Consider the following 19,445-nt stretch of genomic DNA (forward strand, 5'->3'; position numbering starts at 1 on the left):
GCTGTTGTTCAATCGGGGAACACTCTCTGTTGAGGAGAAAAGCATGACTTTGTTTGTATACGGATTATCCATTGTTTAAATGTTCCGGGCAGTCGAAAAGGAGGCAGAGCTGTTGAGAAATGCTAGGAGCTAACTGGGCGCTAACCGTATCATTCAAATATACTGAATGTCGCAATGTTGGCAAAGAGAGGAAGTGACGTAAGATTTGCGCATGCGGGGTACCGATGGGGTTTCCGGTACGGATCGGGTAGTGACACAGGGTACAGTAGCCTACAGCTCTGTGGAGAGGAGGCACCATAGACATCCTATGGAAGGCACTGTTAGGTTGTTTAGCCTGTGATATGATACATTGCTGACCTAACCCCAAAACAGTAGTCTAGTCTAAGTATCACATTACAATTAAAAGAAACATAAAGAATATAAGGATTATGACTGAACAGAAGTTTTACTTAGGCTATCGATAATAATAATTTATTATAGGTTACTGTACAATAGGCTGCAAATAGCCTGAATGATTAAAAAATGTCATTATAATTGTATATTTTTGTATAGCATAAAATAGAGAAGTAACCCCTCAGGTTCACAATGACATTTTCTGTGAATACATTTTTATTAGCCCCATACCTGAATTTGCATAATTTCATGAATCATGTTAAAAGTAGGTCCGTTACAGGCCTACGGTATAAACTTGTAAAGTGACTTACATATAATTCGTGTATTTTAAAAACAACTGACTAAAACTATAGTTTTTACAATATTTGCATGTCAAATTAACATAATTGTTTGGTTATGAATATTAATGTGACGAGGGGCGACCGTGGCTCAGGGGGTTGGGAAGCGTATCTGTAACCGGAAGGTCGCCTGGGCTCTCTGTCCTGGTCGTTGTGTCCTTGGGCAAGACACTTTACCCTACTGCCTACTGGTGATGGCCAGAGGGACCGATGGCGCGATATGGCAGCCTCGCTTCTGTCAGTCTGTCCCAGAGCAGCTGTGGCTACATCTGTAGCTGCCTCCAGCAGTGTGTGAATGTGAGAGTGAATGAATAGTGGAATTGTAAAGCACTTTGGGTGCCTTGAAAAGCGCTATATAAATCCAATCCATTATTATAATGTATTTCACTGTTTTTGTTTCCAATATTTGTAGTTTTAACAAATAAATTTGATTCTAATTACACATTGATGTTGTAAATGTAACAAAAACATTCTGTTTAATAGTTTACAAAAATTCACTGTGATTGAAACAGAAAAATTGTGTTTTGAGGTTTAGTAGACATTTCTGTAGAGATTTTACATGGTTTATATGTCAATTTCACTGACATTTTTTACAGTGCAGAATCTGTAAACACATCAGCCATGTCCATGTGAGGGCAGCGACTGCTGAAAACTCATTTTATAGATGAGCTTCAATCTGTTTCCTGTTGTTTTTGGCTTTTGTTCCTCTAATGTGTGTGTGTGTGCAGCAGTGAATGCACCGCTGTGTGGACAGGTACTCTGGTCTTAATGTGGAGTTTTATCAGACTGTGAAACAGAAAATATTTGATCTGAATTGATTTTGAAAATGACGTCACACAGCTGTCTCGTGCCTTTCACAGATTTTTCTGTGAACAGATGAGCAGCAGAAGTTTTCAGCATTTTACATTCAGATGTTTCACAAACTGTTGGATTGTCTGTCTGGGATTTCATAGCCAGTCATGTGACTGCTGTCCCGCCAATCAGCTTCACTGTATGTGAGACGTCTTATTGTTTAGCATTAAACTTCATGTTGTCTCAGCCTTTATGATGTGTGTTACTGGCATCAGATTCAAAATAAGAGCATAAAAATGAAGCAACTGAAAGTTCTGACAGGCACAATAAAATATCAACAGACTTTATTGAATAGAGTTTACAATGAAGATGGATGCAGAGCCATGACTGTAGTTTACAGACTCAAACAGCAGCAGAGACATTTCTGAGACAGAAACATGTATATTTAATATCATAATAGAGCATAAATGCCCGACTCACTGACATATACGGCATATCTACTGTTATATTGCTGGGAGCTCATTTGAAATATAAAGTATGAAGTCAAAAAGCTCAGACATCAGGCTGCTCTGAACACTCAGCTTCACCTTTTTCTCCTCTTGAACTTTCATATGTAGAGACAGGATATCATGAACATTTATATCTGAGACACAGAAGGTCCGCTCACCTGCTCACCTGCAAACTTTAGCTTCACCAATCAGAAGAAACAAAGAAGCATAAAACATCAGACACTCTGTGATCTGAGCTCAGGATAAAGAAGGATGATTTCCAACTGTCAGTCATGCAAAGCTACGCTGTTACAGTCCAGCAGTCAGAGTACAGAGATGGAAATAAGTTGAATTACACAGCAGATCATCTGAGGAACATCAGCCAATAACGTTCAGACTAAACCGACCCACAGTCTTCCTCCTCACAGTAACCGGCTGTCTCCTCCTCTCTGTGGAAAACCTTCCCATCAGGCTGCGTCCTCCACCTCAGCTTCACCTCCTCTCTGATCCCTTGCTCCACCAGCTTCTCCCTCACCTGAAACACAGTTTTCACACATTAACAGAAGCTCCTCATTTATCAGCCGTTGTTTCTGTAGTGAGCAGAAAACGTTGTTCGTGCTGTTTCTGGGGGAAATGAACTAAATGAACTGGCTGGGGATGAAACTGAAGAATTAGGCCTCATTGCCTGTCATTGGTTCACTTCGTCTCCTCACAGTAATCTGAAATTAAATCTTCAAGTTACCAGTTAAAAAAAGGTTAAATAATACAAATGGTTGGGATTGCATTAAACGAGCCCCGTATCTCTGCAGCTGTGTGCTGTCACGTGTCCCTGAACCTGCACAGACTCACTGCTCTCTATCATTTCACAGTAGTTATAGCGGTCTGTTCCTTGTATCGGGGCCCGTGTGACCTCTGACCTGCTGCAGGATGGATTCTTGCACTGTGGGGTCGTTCAGGTCTGCAGATCCCGCCCTCAGCTGAACCTTCACTGACCTCAGGACTGAAGGTTTGACATCTGCAGAGAAAGAAAAGCCCGATGAGCCCAGGAGGACCAGACTGTGCAGAAACACAGAGGACAGACTCACCTCTGAAGCAGAGGAAGGGGCGTTGGTCACTACAGTTACGACTGTTGAAGGAGCCTGTTGATGCATCTATACTGGCACAGTTTAGAGTGACATTAGGCTGCCCGGGTCCCCACGTCAGGTTGGAGGCTGTGCTCGAGTTTGACCACGTCCAGTTTCTGTACAGTCCAATCCAGGCACCAGTAGACATGAAAAGTTTCTTGGAATCCATCATCGTATTAGCAACCTGGTTGTTGTCCCGCGTGTCGTTGATGGTGCTCAGGTCTGTGTACTTCTGTCTGCAGTAAGACTGAGCATCAGACCAGGTCATAAAGGTCTCGACCAGGATGTGTTTGTTAGTCGCAGCTGAAAGACAAACGATCAGATGGATTCAGACCTGCAGCTGAAATGTTCAGTTTGTCAAACCCTGGTACCAAAGTCTGAAACACTCACCATTATAGCAGACAAAGTGATAAGTAGCTGAGCACTGTCTTGTGGACCATGATCCAGATGAAGATATTGTAACACACTCCCCAGTCCCTGGCTGTCCCGATGACCATTTAAACCAGGATGACTGAACTGCACCAGTTTGAGACCATTTCCAGTCCTTGGAGAGTCCAATCCACGCCTCGGTGCTCCCCGCCCTTTTCTGAGCTTCCTGGATGAGAGCTGAGCTGTTAACGATGGCGAGGTCAATGTACTCATCTCTGCAGTGTTGCTGAGCATCGTTCCAGGACTTTGTCACGTTAATGAAGTAGAGCTGTCTGACTAACTGATCAGACTGAAGATGGCAGACCATCACGTAACCTGAGAGGACACGAGTCAGTCAGCGCGGTCACAGACTCACCTCAGCTCGACTATTTTAGTCATCAGGAGAATTTACAGACATTTGAACAATGTTGTGGTCTGTTAATATATGTTAATATATGTGTCCTTCAAAGGATGTGTAACTCGTGTACTGGTTAAAAGGTGTTTACGGTGCCTGTGGACACCTACACACTGGTTTCCTGCTCCAGGGCGAAACTCTCACATCAGGTTAAAAAGCTGCTTTAACAGTGCTAAGCTTGTTTTTCACTCTGGCCTTATTGCACATGTATTTGGACGATTTTTCCTCTTCAGTGTGCACAATGAAGGAAAACGACGTGTTAGCGGTCGAGGCTCAAAGCTGAACAACACGTGCACACGGACGTGCTAAAAGCAGTCAGGGTCTTTTTCAGCGAGCTGACGGGTTTGCAGCGTTTCAGGCTTTCAGTCAGATTTCTACACAGAAAATAAAATCAAGACGTGTTTTTCTCAGCAGTGCACACAAACAGCCACGTTCATGCACTCTCTCTTCCCTCCTTTCTTTCTTTACTCTTTTACTTCACTTTGATGACAGGGCGATCGTGGCTCAAGAGTTGGGAGTTCGCCTTGTAATCGGAAGGTTGCCGGTTCGAGCCCCGGCTCGGACAGTCTCGGTCGTTGTGTCCTTGGGCAAGACACTTCACCTACCGCCTACTGGTGTTGGTCAGAGGGGCCGATGGCGCGATATGGCAGCCTCGCTTCTGTCAGTCTGCCCCAGGGCAGCTGTGGCTACAGCTGTAGCTTGCCTCCACCAGTGTGTGAATGTGAGAGTGAATGGGTGGATGACTGGACGTGTAAAAGCGCTTTGGGGTCCCTAGGCGGGACTAGTAAAAGCGCTATACAAATACAGGCCATTTACCATTTACTTTATACTAACTGCCGACTATTAAACTGTCAATCAAACTTCTAACTGGAGCCAAAGAAACCTTTAGAAGTTTAGTTGACATGACAAAGATCTTTGGAGATTGTACGAGTGTTTCTGTGACTGCTTGAAGCTCGTTTACAGACACCTTTAAAATAATCCCTATGGAGCAGTTCAGTTTGTGCTTTCTTTGATTTTCTGATGTCAAACGTTTTATTCAAACTATAAATGAGGCGACTGAGATGAGTCTACAGACCTGAGAGCAGCAGCAGGATCAGTCCACACCTCTTCATGACTGAGAGCTGAAAAACTGTGAAGACGTCCTCATGAATCTCATCTGCAGCTGCTCGTTCATTATTAATCACAACACTTAAAGCAGCATCAACAAAGAGGCAGACGTCTCTGTCATTCACTCCATTTCTATCTAATCTGATCGTTCAAACAAAACTATCAAACATATTTAACATTTAAAACGTTCAACTTTAAAACTGTTGTCTTCGTTCAATTATCATCATTTTGTTTATTAGAATACCAGACAATGAATGTGTGAGATTATGAAATAAATCAAACATATGCATAACATACCGACACGATGAGACGTCTGTGCAGCTGTGACACAGTCAGAACTCTTCATCTGATATAAATGTCATCCTCGCTCCTCCTCCCACGTCCATCAGAGACTTTGTAAAAGTGGTTTTAGAAAGCAGCCCAGTGTTCATTAAAGTGCATTTGGTTAAAGATGCTCAGAGTCGTTAACTGAAGATGACTTATTCAAAGTTATTACAGATGCAAACAGACTGACGTCTGCCCGACCACTTCAATGTTCCTTGAATAATCTAAAGAACTTGGAAAGAAAAGCATCTGATCTTCTTTAATTTTCTTGAAGATGTTTCATGCGAGAAGCTTCTTCAGTTTTAAGGTCAATTGGTGGTGAGTGCCAGATTTTCAAGCTCTATGGGAGTGTCCCCCAAGGGGGTCATGGACCCGCTATTGATCCTCTCCCTAATCACACGGGCCAAGGTGTGAAAACGGGTGTGGGTCACAATCAGCCAAGATTTCGGGTGAGCTGTGAAACTTAGCCCCACCCTATCATGTGATTTCCTGAGTTGAAATGGCTCATGATGTGAGTGGGCATTAAGGCGTCTAGGAAGGATCACCAAACTGGCTTATTGATGGCAGACAGTTGGTGTCGAAAGCCTCTGTTCAAAGAGGGTTGTTCATTGTGGACATAGATGGCTTCTTCACTTGTCTTTCAAACCATCTGTCTTCTCAGTCCAAATTTTGAACATTAGTGTCCTTGAAAGAGTGACCTTTGTCCTTTAGATGCAGATGGAGATGGTCCGACTTAAAATCTCCGACTGGTTCAGAGTTAGCTGAGGCCTCCAGCTCAGCCTCTGGTTAGGCTCCGGGCAGTTTCTATGAAGGAGCCGATTGAGCCTCACAAAACACATTTTCAACACAGTTGTTCAATAAAACATTATTTATATGCCCACAATTGGTGTGGCAGCAATTTTTCACACCAGCCTATTAATCAACCAAAGACCCAGACAGACTTTTAATTCATTTGAAAGCCTGATGCTTAGCCTCGTCCACCCCAGCTGTGAAACTCAGAAACCAGTCTTACTTGTTATCATCTATCGTCCACCTGGGCCTTACACAGAGTTTCTGTCTGATTTCTCAGACTTTATATCTAATTTAGTTCTGAGCTCAGATAAAATAATTATTGTGGCTGATTTTAACATCCATGTAGATGCTAAAAATGACAGCCTCAACATGGCATTTAATCTGTTACTAGACTCAATTGGTTTCTCTCAAAATGTAAAAGAACCCACCCACCACTTTAATCACACTCTAGATCTTGTTTTAACATATGGCATAGAAACTGAACATTTAACAGTGTTTCCTGAAAACCCTCTCCTGTCTGATCATTTCCTGATAACATTTACATTTACAATAATTGATTACGCAGCAGTGGAGAGTGGACTTTATCAAAGTAGATGTCTTTCTGAAAGCGCTGTAACTAAGTTTAAGAATATAATCCAGCCACTGTTATCATCGTCAATGCCCTGTACCAACACAGAGCAGAGCAGCTATCTGAACGCTACCCCAACAGAGGTCGATTATCTTGTTAATAATTTCACCTCCTCACTACGTACGACTCTGGACACTGTAGCTCCAGTGAAAACTAAGGTCTCTAATCAGAAGTACCTGACCCCGTGGTATAATTCTCAAACACGTACCCTAAAGCAGATGACTCGTAATCTGGAGAGGAAATGGCGTGTCACAAACTTAGAGGATCATCATTTAGCCTGGAGAAATAGTTTGTTGCTTTATAAGAAAGCCCTCCGCAAAGCCAGAACAGCTTACTACTCATCACTGATTGAAGAAAATAAGAACAACCCCAGGTTTCTCTTCAGCACTGTAGCCAGGCTGACAAAAAGTCAGAGCTCTGTTGAGCCAACCATCCCTTTAACGTTAACTAGTGATGACTTCATGAACTTCTTCACAAATAAAATTTTTATCATTAGATAAAAAATTACCAATAATCATCCCACAGATGTAATATTATCAACAGCTACTCTCAGTACCATTGATGTTAAGTTAGACTCTTTTTCTCCAATCGATCTTTCTGAGTTAACTTCAATAATTACTTCCTCCAAACCATCAACATGTCTTTTAGACCCCATTCCTACAAAACTGCTCAAAGAAGTCCTGCCATTGATTAATTCTTCGATCTTAAATATGATCAACCTATCTCTAATAATCGGCTATGTACCACAGGCCTTCAAGGTGGCTGTAGTTAAACCTTTACTATATTACATAGAATTATGGAGTTCCACAGGGTTCAGTGTTAGGAATAATTCTGTTTACTTTACTGTAACCCATGTCAACGACACATTGTCACATGACCCACGTCAGCTGACGTGAGGTCCCTCTCCTGATTGCTCCATCCACGTCGCGCAAAGATGAAAACCGACTGTGGAGGGATACTTCCGGGTTTGGCTCCTGCTGTGGCTGTAAGCGTTAATGGCGTCGAGAACGGTGTGGGAAATGGTGTTTCCTCTTCTTGTTTCAACAATGAAATTGGGGTACCTCAGTGGTAAGTATTTTTAACCTTTGTTTGTTTCTGTGTTTAAAATTGCTTTATTCGGCGGCGCTACTACCTTGAGCAGAACTTAAGGGCCAAATTATAATTACATTAATAACAAAAACTATCCAGGCCTTTGGATACAGTTTATTTCTAATAGCATGCAGGTGAACATTGCTGTTTTCATTCCATCAAAGGAAAGTATTATATCAAACAACAAAATACATCGTTTTCATCTGCAAATGTGAAAAATGTGCTGCAGCACAAAACACTCACATTCAGGCCACTTCTGATTGAATGCTACTGTGCAAAATCAGTTTTGTTTTAAAAAAAAATAAAATAAAAACAGTGCAGATCAATCACATCTGCTTGTGGTTTTGGTCTTTAATTTTAATTTAATTTAATTTAAAATTAAATTGAGTATTAAACAAAGCTGAAAATTCTGCTCAAAAGAGGAGAAGCAGAACTTTACGCTGAAAAGAGGTAAATAAACTGGAATTTGTGCTGAAAAGAGTTAAAACTGTTGAACTGTTTACTGAAGAAAATGTTGCCATAAGCGGGATTTGAGTTCAACCTGGCTAACGGCTGTTGGGGAGTCAAAAGTTCTGGATCGGACTCTTCAGGGTCTGGAAGTGGTTTTATACTGGGACAGGTAAATCAACCTTCACAAAGTGGGGCACAGGCGAGCCTGGTGTGGGGAAGTGTGTGACGGTATCTACACTGGGATTCTGGTCAACCAGATACTGTTCAGAAGAGAAGCACTTCATCTGTTACAGCGGTGAGTGGCATCAGCACCTGAAAGCACCACGACGAAGGAGCACGATGGGTGCTTCCACTCTAAATAGCTATTAAAACCCTGTAATCTTATTTTTTTTATTAACAGAAGAATTTTGAATTCTGGAACTCTGGTAAACACATACTTGGCAAATATTTAGTCGAAGAAAAGATCTCATGATCAGCATTTCTTAAAAATATCAGTTTGTAGTTTAAAAAGGTGAATGTTGTTGGTGAACATTTCCAGCCTGGCTCTGACTCTGTCTGCTCGTTTCTCTTGCAGGTGATGCTGGCCGTTACATCCTGGTGCAGGACTCGAGGAGCTTTCACGGCGCTCGGTCCTACTGCAGGGAGAGGTACACAGACCTGAGCACCGTCAACAGCGTGGTGAACAACACGGAGATCGTGACTCTGCTGGCGTCAGGCATGCATGATAGTTATTCAGTGAATGGAAATAGATGGCCGATTCCCTCTTTGTCACGTGCCTGGATTGGTTTGAGCAACAGCTGGGAGTGGTCCGATGGCAGCGACGTCCAGCTCCTGCCTCTGACTTTGCAATCAGGAGATGGGGACTGTGTGATGGTGGACCGATCATCATCATCGTGGATTTTCCAGCCATGCAGTAATACCCACCCCTTCCTCTGCTACCAGGGTGAGTCTGTGCTCGCTGTTACTGCAGAGCCTGATCCTCCTGGTCTGATCGGCTTGTTGTTTCTCTGCAGATGTCCAAACTCCAGTGTGGCAGCGCAGCGTGAAGGTTCAGCTGAGCGCGGGCTCTGCAGACCTGAACGACCCCGCAGTGCAAGAGTCCATCCTGCAGCAGGTCAGAGGTCACACGACACCCTGTTCCTGCAGCAGAGCCCCACCAAACTGCAGCCTCTTGCATCTTTAAAATAAAAGCCAGAGGATCATTTGGTGGCATTTTCCTCTAGTCTGCATGTCCCCAGTCAGCAAGAAAGAAAATACTCAATGACAACAGTGTTAGCATAAATTCACAATAAATAAAAAGCAAACAGAAGCTTTAACCCGAGGAGTAGGAATTAGAAACTAGAGGAAAGAAAACTTGACTTTTTAGGATCTCGACCTTTCTGACTTTGATAACATGTCGTATTTCAAACAAGCGGGAAAAAAATGTCCAAATACACAACAGGCCAAACATGTCACTGAGATCAATGGAGACAAGTTTAACAGTTGTGTGTCTTTGCTGATGAGATACATCACTGCGAAAGAATGAAATTCAATCATCCTGTGCTGGTTAGAAATCAGTCACTGTGTCTTTATCAGGTTATAACGCTTTCTTTCTACACTGTCAATAATCAGTCTCAGTGATTGATAAATGAGGAGCTTCTGTTAATGTGTGAAAACTGTGTTTCAGGTGAGGGAGAAGCTGGTGGAGCAAGGGATCAGAGAGGAGGTGAAGCTGAGGTGGAGGACGCTTGCATAAACACACAAAAACACAGTGAGGACTGAAATATGATCATCTTTATTTGGAAGAGAAGCATCCAGTCTGCTGAACTGGAAACAGTTAAAATCATCCACATAATAAACATCTGCTCCTCCTCTCTCAGAAAAGCATCGTAAATCATGTAAAGCCAGACGTAGGCTGAGGGGAAAATGTTCATTCAGGTTTATTTGTTTAAAGATATCAGGAGTATTTTCTTAATGCAAAAATCGGCCTTATTCAAATTCATCTGAGAAGCAAACTCAAACTGACCTCCATCAACCACAACATGGTGAGTGAGCTGTGAAACCATGAAGCCAGACTGAGGTCATAAACAGTAAACATGCTCATGTATTCATCCTCTCTGACTTTCTTCTGCAGTTTCAGTCTGTAAGTCTAATAAAGCTTTTCTAACAGCATCAAACCTTTCAAGATTCAAGATTCAAATCGTTTATTGTCATGTGTACAAAGGAAAGCATTTCTCTGTACAATGAAGTTCTGTCTCTGCTGTCCACACACAGATGCTGGTTAATATGTGCAAATAGATAAATACAAATACAGTGGAAGCCCGACTTACGAAAAATTCAAGTTACGAAGGCACTGAACGGCCATATTTGGGCCCATGTTACGGCAAAATGCCCGCGTAACGAAATCCGCTGGCTCTGATTGGCTGAGCCCAGAATGCCTACAATGCCTTCCGAATCATGTGACCTTGGCTTTCGTACTTGCGCTTCGCTGTTCCACTTGAACGCCGTATTGTCGTTGCAGTTAGCAATTAGCCTATAGCCTATCGTTCACTCAAAAGGCGCGATGGGTGCTTCGACTTACAAAAGACCCTCAGGAACGAATTAATTTCGTAAGTCGGGGTTCCGCTGTAGCATGAATAAATAAATGGAGACAAAGAAAATTGAAGTATTAAATAGATTTATGTGCAAAAGAGCTATGAGCTTAATATGCTGGTTTGATATGTGAGATGAACTGATGTGCAAAAATTATTACTACTGTTAAAATAGGTCAGCTGTTCAAGAGGCTGATAGCAGCGGGGAAGAAGGAGTTGTTGAGTCGAGATGTTCTGGATTTCACACTTCTGAACCTTCGTCTGAGGCAGCTCTCCTCTGGCTCTGCGATGGTAGATGCTCTGCAGAGCGAGCAGCGGAGTCCTGATGATCTTCTCCACAGTTGTTATCACTGTCTGCTGCATCGCGTCTCAGGTTTGTGTCTTCATTTGAATGTGAAGCAGAGTTTTGCATGCGATCACTGTGTTTGCATGGCTGCGTCACCACCTCAGTGATATCTGAGTGAAGCTGTAACCATTACAATTCTGGAAAGGGCGGAAAAGCTCAACTGCTCACACACCAGCGGATATCTTTCATTCAAAATGTCATTTTAAAGATATCCAACATTTTCACATATATTTTGTAATAGTTCCTCACTGTTTGTTAAAACTGCAAATGTAACAGTTGGATTCAGCAGTTATTGTGAAAATGTAACCAACATGATCAGTAATGATGTGCAAATCAATGAAATGAAATCAGCTGTATTGGAGCAAAGATTTAATTTAATTTAAGATTTACTTTCCAATTAAATCTATGATTACTTCAAAAACAGCTGGAAAGCAGCACTTTAGGGTTCAATACCCACGAGGGCCAGGTGTTACCTTTCTGCCCTTCCTCTGTGGTGGTTAGCCTTTGGTGAAATCATTCAGGGGTTTGACAAGTTTTGAACAGTCCTTCACAAACCGTCGATAGTACCCTACAACGCCTAGAAAAGACTTGAGCTCACTGAGTGTCTGGGGTCATGGCCAGGTTTTGAGAGCTCTGACCTTCTCGGGATCAGTCTCTACACTATGGGCTCAAAATGTGGTCATAAATATTTTGTACTTGTAAATCAGTTTTGTATGTGTAAAAAGAATTTGTGTGTGGACTGTGAAACCATGAAACCAGACTGAGGTCATAAACAGTAAACATTGCTCATGTATTTATCCTCTCTGACCTTCTTCTGCACTTTTAGTCTGTAAGTGTAATAAAGCTTTTCTAACAGCATCAAACCTTTACCCTGTCTGCTGCATCAGGTCTCAGGTTTGTGTCTTCATTTGAATCTGAAGCGGAGTTTTGTGGATTTGCGTGCAGTGAGTGTGTTTGCATGGCTGCGTCGCCACCTCAGTCATATTTGAGTGAAGCTGTAATTATTATAATTCTGGAAAGAGCAGAAAAGCTCAACTCGTTATGAACTCGGGAAACAGTAACGAGCAGACTGATTAAAGACTGAACGTGAACGTCTTGTAGAGAAAGTTAAATAACATGATCAGTAATGATGTGCAAATCAATGAAATGAAATCCAGCTGTATTGGAGCAAAGATAAAATAAGCATATTTGAAACTGGGAAGCTTAACTGGTGCTTTTGTTCTTTGTATGTTTTCCACTGGGCACTGGAGTGCTGGTTGTCCAAACCCAGGGTACTTCTCTGAGGGGGCCGAGGACTTCCACGCTCCAGCTGAGATGTTGTCCGGTTCAGTCATCTGGCCAAACTTCATCTTCTCAGCAGCTGATTTGACTTTAGCTGCGGTGGATGACATGAAGAATAAACCGTGAGAGATTCTTGAGAAGCATTGGCTCCGGTGCTGAAGCATGGCAGGCAGGTCTCACAGAACCTGATGGGCATCTTTGTTGTGTGTGAGCTGGCCAGTGCCCTGCATCAATGATGGCAGTAGATGTTATTTTCCTCCCTGGGTGTGAGTCAGTGTATAAATGTGTTTCCTGTCACAGAAGCTCCTCTGTGTTGGAACGCCAGGACTGGCATAATGAATTAATTAAATGTGTCAAAAATATTTATTTCATTGATTATTTCCAATTTTAATTAATTATTTAATGGTGTATTTAATTAATTGTCAGTCCTGGCGGTCCATACTCTGTAGTAGGCCTTTACACACCAGAGGTTTGTGCTGATGACCAGCAGGTGGCGGTAATGCACTCAGAGTCTGGACGTCACCTGCATGGACCAGAAGAAGAAGTGGGAAGGAAGTTCATCTGTGTGGTGCTCGCGGTGTTCCAGACTAAACCGGGAGGTCGTGATGGCCAAATGAAGCTTTCTGAAGCTTGTGTTGAAAAACAGTTCATCGAAGCTTTTCACCACAGTCCTCTCTGGCGACATCTAGTGGTCAAAAATATGAAGAGCAGCTTGAATCTACAAATTAAAATCAACTGCTTCACTCTGCAGAGTGGAGTTCACAGTCCTGTCTGATATTGGGCCTCCGTTGTGTTGCTTTGAACCTTTTTTGGTGAAAAAAATTATGTTCCGTCTGTTTAATAAATGATTTGGTCAATAAACGTTCCTTGTTTAATCATGTGTGGTCTTTCTTTGCTTGTGACTTCTTGATGTTGGTAAATAAAATAGATTAAAAATATACACTAATATAGTTATAATAATGTACAACACATTATGTTAGTATGCTTCTGCTGTGAGGTCCTATCTCCAGGTATTTATGCTTTTAACCACTGCTCAGCTGGACAGGTATGTTTATAAATATCATATTCAGCAGATTTTCTTATATATGTTTTTTGACCTGGGGTAGAATTGGTTGTGAATTGGGAAGTGATAATGCTTATGAACACATGATGCATATACGGTTATGTTATTTGTTTTTTATTTAAGAAGAGAATTTGTTCCACTGTGCAAGGGCTGAGTCTGTTTCTTTTCTCCTGCCTTAGAGAAAATCCTCTCGCATGAAACAGAAGAGGCTGGAGTGCACAGAAACTATAACGCAAGATGGTAGGGATGCGTTCTTCCTGGTTGCTTCAGAGGTGGAGTGGATCCTATGTCTGGGGTATTAAAGGATCTGCCATGTACGTCTGTACTTCCACTTGAATGAATGTACATAAAGACATTTACATGAAGACAAACTGATTTCAAGGAAATAAAAATGTTAAAATTTGAAACGCCGAACTGTCAAAGGTAAGTACTGAATATGACGTCACTTATTTATGTGCGAATGTTTAATAATGAAGAACATTAAAACATTACTATTGGCCACATGTCGGCAAAGTTATGTGACATTAGTGATGTTCAGACTTTCAGCGTTAACTTGGTTGTATATATATATATATATATATATATATATATATATATATATCATAATAATCTGACAATACTATAATATTGGCCATATTATATTTACATTACCACAGTGAGATGATTTTAGTCTCGTTACCAACATTAGCTAATTGTTATTTACTAACTAATCTTAAATAACTGTTCAGTACAGAAATGAAGCCCAACAATCATGTTTTACAGTCCTGTGGTCTCAGCCTCAGATACTCAACTAATCAAAGTGATGTCATGACAAAAATGAATGACCAACAAAACATTTTTCTCCTTCATTTCTGTCAAACAAAGCTGTAACGTTCCTCGCGGTTAGTATCATGGTTGCTAGGCAACCTGAACAGCGCGACGAAGGCTAGACCGTCCCATTTCACAAGCCTCTCACTTCCGCACTTCTCGTACTCATAGTACGCACGTACGTAGTACGCGTAGTGCGCGTACTTCAACCGTGCGGTCACTCAATTGGGACGCAGCCGCAGTGAATCCTGGGATATGGTGAGCGCGCGGCTTCTATCCGTGTGCTCGTGCGTTCTGTGTGACGTCACTGGCAGATCAAAGCAATTAGCTTCTGCTTCGATCGTCACAGCCACGTCACAGGCAGGGAAAGCCTTAAATAGGGGCTCTCACACAGAAACATTACTGCTCATCTGTTTGCAAATGTTCAACAGTCGGCGTTCTCCCAAACAAGGAAATTATCCAGCGGTTCTCTCAAACCCAGAAAATCTAATGTGCGATACAACCATGTCAACACTCAGTGTAAATGACAATTCAGTCGTGGTCACACCAGACCAGATTTTGCCACCTATCAACAGGTGCTTCGAAAGGCTCTCTGGAGCTCAGTGGAGCGTGATAGAAGGTGGCACATGCGACTCAGGCGTCCGAGCGGTGCTCGCTGATATGATTTGTGAAATCATTCAGATCGCCTCTAGCACAATCCTCAAAAATGCCCTTCCTGTTATTCAGGGTGGCATGACGAAGGAGGATCCGGAGCCTTCAGGTGCGGGGAAAATAAGCCCGTCCCTCGGAGTCTCCATCTCAGCCGCCATCGCCGGCGCTCTTAACGTCCCGGAACAGCGACATGAGAGCGCTGACGAGCTGACACGGATGGTCGAGGAAGAGATCTCCGAAAAGGTCAGCTCAACGGTCAAACTCATTAGAGAAAGCCCCGATCTCCCGCAAGACCCCGCCGTTTATGTCAGCGGCAAATGTAGTAACATTAAAAAGCTGCACCGCATGGTTTGCCACGCTGCCTCGTGCCTTAAAAGGCATGTAGCGCGTAAGCTGCGCTGCCGGTGCGCGTCGAGCGGCTCTGATTCCGGTACAGAAAGTACGGATTCAAAGATGTCCGTGCAATCAGCAATCACAGAGATTTCTGTGATTCTGTCATCAAGCTCAGGTGGAGAGATGACAGATAAAGATGTGGACGACTCTAACAGTCAACATCTAACAGAAAAGGAGGAAATAAAACGAGCTGCAGGAAGCCAAAGTTTCCGAGCTCCAACCCCAGTAGAAGCGTTTGCAGCTGACATCGTAAATGAGATAACTGGCAACATGGATGTAAGCAGTGAAGAGCACTGTGAGAGGTGTCACTTACCCAAACCTGCCTTTAATGCAGGATTAATTATCAACAAGATGAGAGACTTCTTCTTCAGACTGTTGCCTTTCACCCCTCGCCCCGAGCTCGAACGCAAACAGCGCTTTTTCATGTTTGCGAGAAAACAATTTGAAAAAATGACAAAAGAGCTGAGAAAAGTAATAACGGCAAACAGAAATTTTTTTGTTTGTCTAAAAAACATTTTCAAGTTCCCCAAAGGTGGCACAGTGCCCTCTGATAAAAGCATGGTTTCCAGCCGAAACACACTGCTCCGGTACATACGTTCCTCTCCCGTCGACTTTGACGCGATTAGATCAGACGTTAATCGGTTATATGAGAAATTAACTAGTGGGGGAACCAGAGATTTTACTGTGGAGTTAACGGCAAAAATGTTTGATCTACTTATGACGGATCGACTGTATCAAGTCCCCGAACCTGTAATGGGTAGATCCCTGTCTGACACTGTCATCTCCAGGACTCCACAACCAGCACATGGATCACAGCGTCCCTTTTCTGCAGAAGTCCTCTATGTGCTCGTAGAAGACGAAGTAGAAAAGTTTGTGCAAAAGCTTTTACTCTGGGTGGAGAACGACAACCAAGATCAACTGATTGAGGACAATATTTCTGAGGCTGTGGAAGACATCCAGAAAATTATTAAAAGAACAAGGACGCCAACAAAGGAAAAAAGCACAGATTCAGATGGCAGTGGAAGAGAATCTGTTCCACTACCTGTAACAACAAAATCTGGGAGCATTACCCCAGAAAAATGCTCTCAGGCACCTGATCAGACAGAAAAATCTGGGAGCATTACCCCACAAAAATGCTCTCAGGCACCTGATCAGGTGTCTGATCAGTCACCAAAATCTGGGAGCATTACCCCAGAAAAATGCTCTCAGGCACCTGATCAGACACCAAAATCTGGGAGCATTACCCCAGAAAAATGCTCTCAGGCACCTGATCAGACACCAAAGTCTGGGAGCATTTCTCCCCAAAAACGCTCTGCCAGTGTTTCAGGCTCACTCAAGGATTCCTCTGACAGGTCAGAGATGAGGTCTGTATCAGTGTCATCTTCTGATGCTGAGAAAATTTCCAGTGACCTCGCCCTTATCCTCATGATGAGAGTCATCAGAAAATCAAAACCTGCAACTCAACACTTTTTTGCCAGGGCAGCATGTACTACAAAAGAAGTAGACGCGGTCCTCAAGCGTCTGAGAGATGTGATGCAGCCTGAACTCAGCAGCACAGAGTCTGCCACAAGTCTGATGAATGACAAGAAAAAGTTCATCAAGAAAATGGCCAAATGCCTCATCAAGGAGTTTGGCTCCCCAGACAATGTGTTAAAGGCTGCGATGGCAGATGATGCGTCTTTTGATGAGGCTCTGATAAAGCATCTAAAAATGCTCCTCGGAGTCATCCCCAGTCCTCCCAAAAAGTCCAAAATTTCCAGGTTTTTTTCAGCGTTGGGAAAAACTCTGCGAAAACCCTTTAGGTGGTTCACTAAAGCCAGAGATGATTGAAATGACCATCCTGGCTTTTCCCCGCCGCCCTGCTTCTTTTAACATCTTGAAGCAGAATTTTAGCACCAAATCCAAATTCTAACAACTGTAGTTCACGCCATCTCGTCTCCTTTTTGATTTCCATCCCCCCAACCGGTCGCAGCGGATGGCCGCCCCTTCTGAGCCCGGTTCCGTTGGAAGTTTCTTCCTCTTAAAGGGAGTTTTTCTTCCCCACAGTCGCCTCGTGCTTGCTCAGAGGGGGATCATTTGATTGTTGGGGTTCTCTGTAGTACTGTAGGGTTTTGACCTTACAGTACAAACAGGGAGGAGACTTTGTGATTTGGTGCTTGATTATGCTAAAAATCTAATTTGGCATAAAATAAAAATGTAAAATAATCAAAAATACATTCCAACTTTGTTTGTGTTTTTCTTCTGTTGTCAAATATGTAGAAAGTGTTGCACGTGTGATTTTAGTCATTTAGCATCAACATGTAGCCAACATGTGTCTGTTTGTGATCACGCTGCATCTGTTTTTGTCTGATTTGTGTCTTAGTCTTAGCATATCGTTAAATATCACATTTTTCTTGTCAAGTGTTTGAAGGAAACACTTTGGAGCCACTTGAATGAATGTACATAAAGACATTTACATGAAGACAAACTGATTTCAAGGAAATAAAAATGTTAAAATTGGAAACATTGTTTCACCTTTGAGGTTTTTATAAGTTTTATTTTCATGAAGAGTTTTTCCAGCAACAAAAGCTGCGTTTTGAGTTTAAGTCGCGTCTCTGAGAGTCCTGCATTTTGGGTCCACCGTTCATGCCACACAGCCGATCTCGACAGTCATTATATTTTAGGATAGTTTCTGAGTTGAGGAGAATACAAGAATATTTAACAGTAACTGCACCAATGTTGTTGTGTACTAAGCACAGATTAATTTACAAAGTTTTAATTTGTGATTTGATTAAATGGTGTATTAGGTTGTAATTGTGTAGAAATGTACATTTAATGAGGTGCAGTAAAAAGAAGTGCCTGTAAACGGTAATATAAACACAACTTTTTCTATTAATGGAAAAAATCAGTTAACAATACAGAAAATATACTGAACAGAGTTTTCAGTTTTATAGCCGAAGGAAATGTCGGTAAATCCTACAGAGAGTATTCTGTAAATACTTAAGAAATTTATTGTTTCATCATTCGTCCGTAAATTTCCATAAAAAACGGAAAATTACCAGGACATTTTCTGTTTTTTACAGAATTCTTTTTTACAGAGAGGACACAGCTGGGCTCACTTTTCACTACTTTGTGTTTCACCCTTACATCTTTTGTTACCTCGCCTTGTTTGGCATCATTCAGCTCAACCTCAGAGTTTTTCACTGACATACTGTAGTAACACAACTGATCTGAAATCACACAAAAACATCAAATCCTTGTCATAGTTATATTCGCTTTACTGTAAAAACCACAAATATGTTTAGTGAATAATTTTACTAAAGTTGAAATGCAAATATAAACTGTCAGATTTTAAAAAATGTAGCTCCCGATGTAAGCTCCTCCCCTGCATTTGTCAGTGCGCCTGCGCGTTCGTTGTCTTTAGTTTCCATGGAAACACGGAAGTCCGCCATCCAGAGTTGCTGCAGGTAAACAACACAACAAATCATCGCTTCAGTTTATTTACCTGGTTAAATGGTTCATTTTAAAACCCAAATATCGCGAGATGACGCGGCAGCTTTCCCGCTACTCATCGATATCCTCAGAACTTCACTATCGGACACTTTTAGCTCTTTTTCTCCTTTTTTCTTCTCCGCCGTCGGTTTTACGGGAACAAACGAGCTGATTAAAGCAGCGGATACAAACAGCTGATAAGCTTCCGGTTGTCGTATCCTCCATCCCGCGCAGGCTTTAACCTCGAGAAAACAGTTGTTTAAAAAAGACATGATACTGGTCCCGAGTTCCATTAACGGACAAAGCGATTGAGTGTGTGCATTTATGGGTCCGGTCACATTTTCAAAATAAAACCAATTTCCTGAAATGTTTTCAAAATAAAATAACTCCTGTGATGAACTTCTCTCACTCTGGGATGGATTTGATGTTCCCCTGTCTTTTCATGTTAGCAAAAATATTTTTTAGACTTTTTTGGTTTCTTCTTCTTTTCAGGATGAAAGAAATACCACATATGT

At 42.2% G+C, this 19,445-nt stretch overlaps 4 protein-coding genes across 9 annotated transcripts in view; 3 read left to right on the forward strand and 1 right to left on the reverse strand.

Moving 5' to 3' along the window:
* Nucleotides 1-2,149: 2,149 nt before the first annotated feature.
* On the reverse strand, nucleotides 2,150-5,411 carry LOC148100751 (putative C-type lectin domain family 20 member A). 3 transcript variants are annotated; one of them, XM_087847877.1, is made up of 6 exons: nucleotides 5,363-5,411; nucleotides 5,034-5,087; nucleotides 3,526-3,879; nucleotides 3,097-3,438; nucleotides 2,929-3,026; nucleotides 2,150-2,546 (listed from the first exon to the last, which is right to left on the reverse strand). In XM_087847877.1, the coding sequence occupies exons 1-6, from the start codon at nucleotides 5,409-5,411 to the stop codon at nucleotides 2,409-2,411; spliced, it is 1,035 nt and encodes a 344-aa protein (XP_087704003.1). In that variant the 3' UTR covers nucleotides 2,150-2,408. The 3 variants fall into 3 exon arrangements, with proteins under 3 accessions (XP_087704003.1, XP_087704005.1, XP_087704004.1); XM_087847879.1 differs by lacking the exon at nucleotides 5,363-5,411 and having other exon boundaries at nucleotides 5,034-5,085; XM_087847878.1 differs by lacking the exon at nucleotides 5,363-5,411 and having other exon boundaries at nucleotides 3,082-3,438; nucleotides 5,034-5,070.
* Nucleotides 5,412-7,743: 2,332 nt separating this feature from the next.
* LOC148100752 (snaclec flavocetin-A subunit beta-like) lies at nucleotides 7,744-10,083 on the forward strand. Its single transcript, XM_087848019.1, has 4 exons — nucleotides 7,744-7,819; nucleotides 8,923-9,291; nucleotides 9,362-9,462; nucleotides 10,015-10,083. Exons 1-4 carry the CDS (start codon nucleotides 7,744-7,746, stop codon nucleotides 10,081-10,083), a joined length of 615 nt encoding a protein of 204 aa, XP_087704145.1.
* Nucleotides 10,084-14,641: 4,558 nt separating this feature from the next.
* On the forward strand, nucleotides 14,642-17,662 carry LOC148100753 (uncharacterized). Its single transcript, XM_087847880.1, has one exon. The coding sequence runs from the start codon at nucleotides 14,671-14,673 to the stop codon at nucleotides 17,287-17,289; it is 2,619 nt and encodes an 872-aa protein (XP_087704006.1). The 5' UTR covers nucleotides 14,642-14,670; the 3' UTR covers nucleotides 17,290-17,662.
* Nucleotides 17,663-18,869: 1,207 nt separating this feature from the next.
* The window catches only part of nek11 (NIMA-related kinase 11), a 69,599-nt gene continuing 69,023 nt past the window's right edge, over nucleotides 18,870-19,445 (forward strand). For all 4 annotated transcript variants that reach the window (XM_087848577.1, XM_087848580.1, XM_087848578.1 and 1 more), the window contains exon 1: nucleotides 18,870-18,905. The gene's annotated coding sequence lies outside the window, so the exon portion shown is untranslated. The remainder of the gene's footprint in view (nucleotides 18,906-19,445) is intronic.

The sequence above is a fragment of the Neolamprologus brichardi genome, chromosome 11 (assembly GCF_056152115.1).
Source record: "Neolamprologus brichardi isolate AB-2024 chromosome 11, ASM5615211v1, whole genome shotgun sequence".
NCBI lineage: Eukaryota > Metazoa > Chordata > Actinopteri > Cichliformes > Cichlidae > Neolamprologus > Neolamprologus brichardi.

Bases quoted from the DNA above. Each gene is read 5' to 3' on its own strand.
- LOC148100751 (XM_087847877.1), bottom strand. From the start codon at position 5,411: ATGAAGAGTTCTGACTGTGTCACAGCTGCACAGACGTCTCATCGTGTC. The intron at 3,880-5,033 runs GTCTGTAGACTC...GTGTCCTCTCAG, and splicing joins GATCCTGCTGCTGCTCTCAG to GTTACGTGATGGTCTGCCAT. The intron at 3,439-3,525 runs GTGAGTGTTTCA...TTTGTCTTTCAG, and splicing joins TCACTTTGTCTGCTATAATG to CTGCGACTAACAAACACATC.
- LOC148100752 (XM_087848019.1), top strand. From the start codon at position 7,744: ATGAAAACCGACTGTGGAGGGATACTTCCGGGTTTGGCTCCTGCTGTG. The intron at 7,820-8,922 runs GTGTGGGAAATG...TTTCTCTTGCAG, and splicing joins CGTTAATGGCGTCGAGAACG to GTGATGCTGGCCGTTACATC. The intron at 9,463-10,014 runs GTCAGAGGTCAC...ACTGTGTTTCAG, and splicing joins AAGAGTCCATCCTGCAGCAG to GTGAGGGAGAAGCTGGTGGA.
- LOC148100753 (XM_087847880.1), top strand. From the start codon at position 14,671: ATGGTGAGCGCGCGGCTTCTATCCGTGTGCTCGTGCGTTCTGTGTGAC.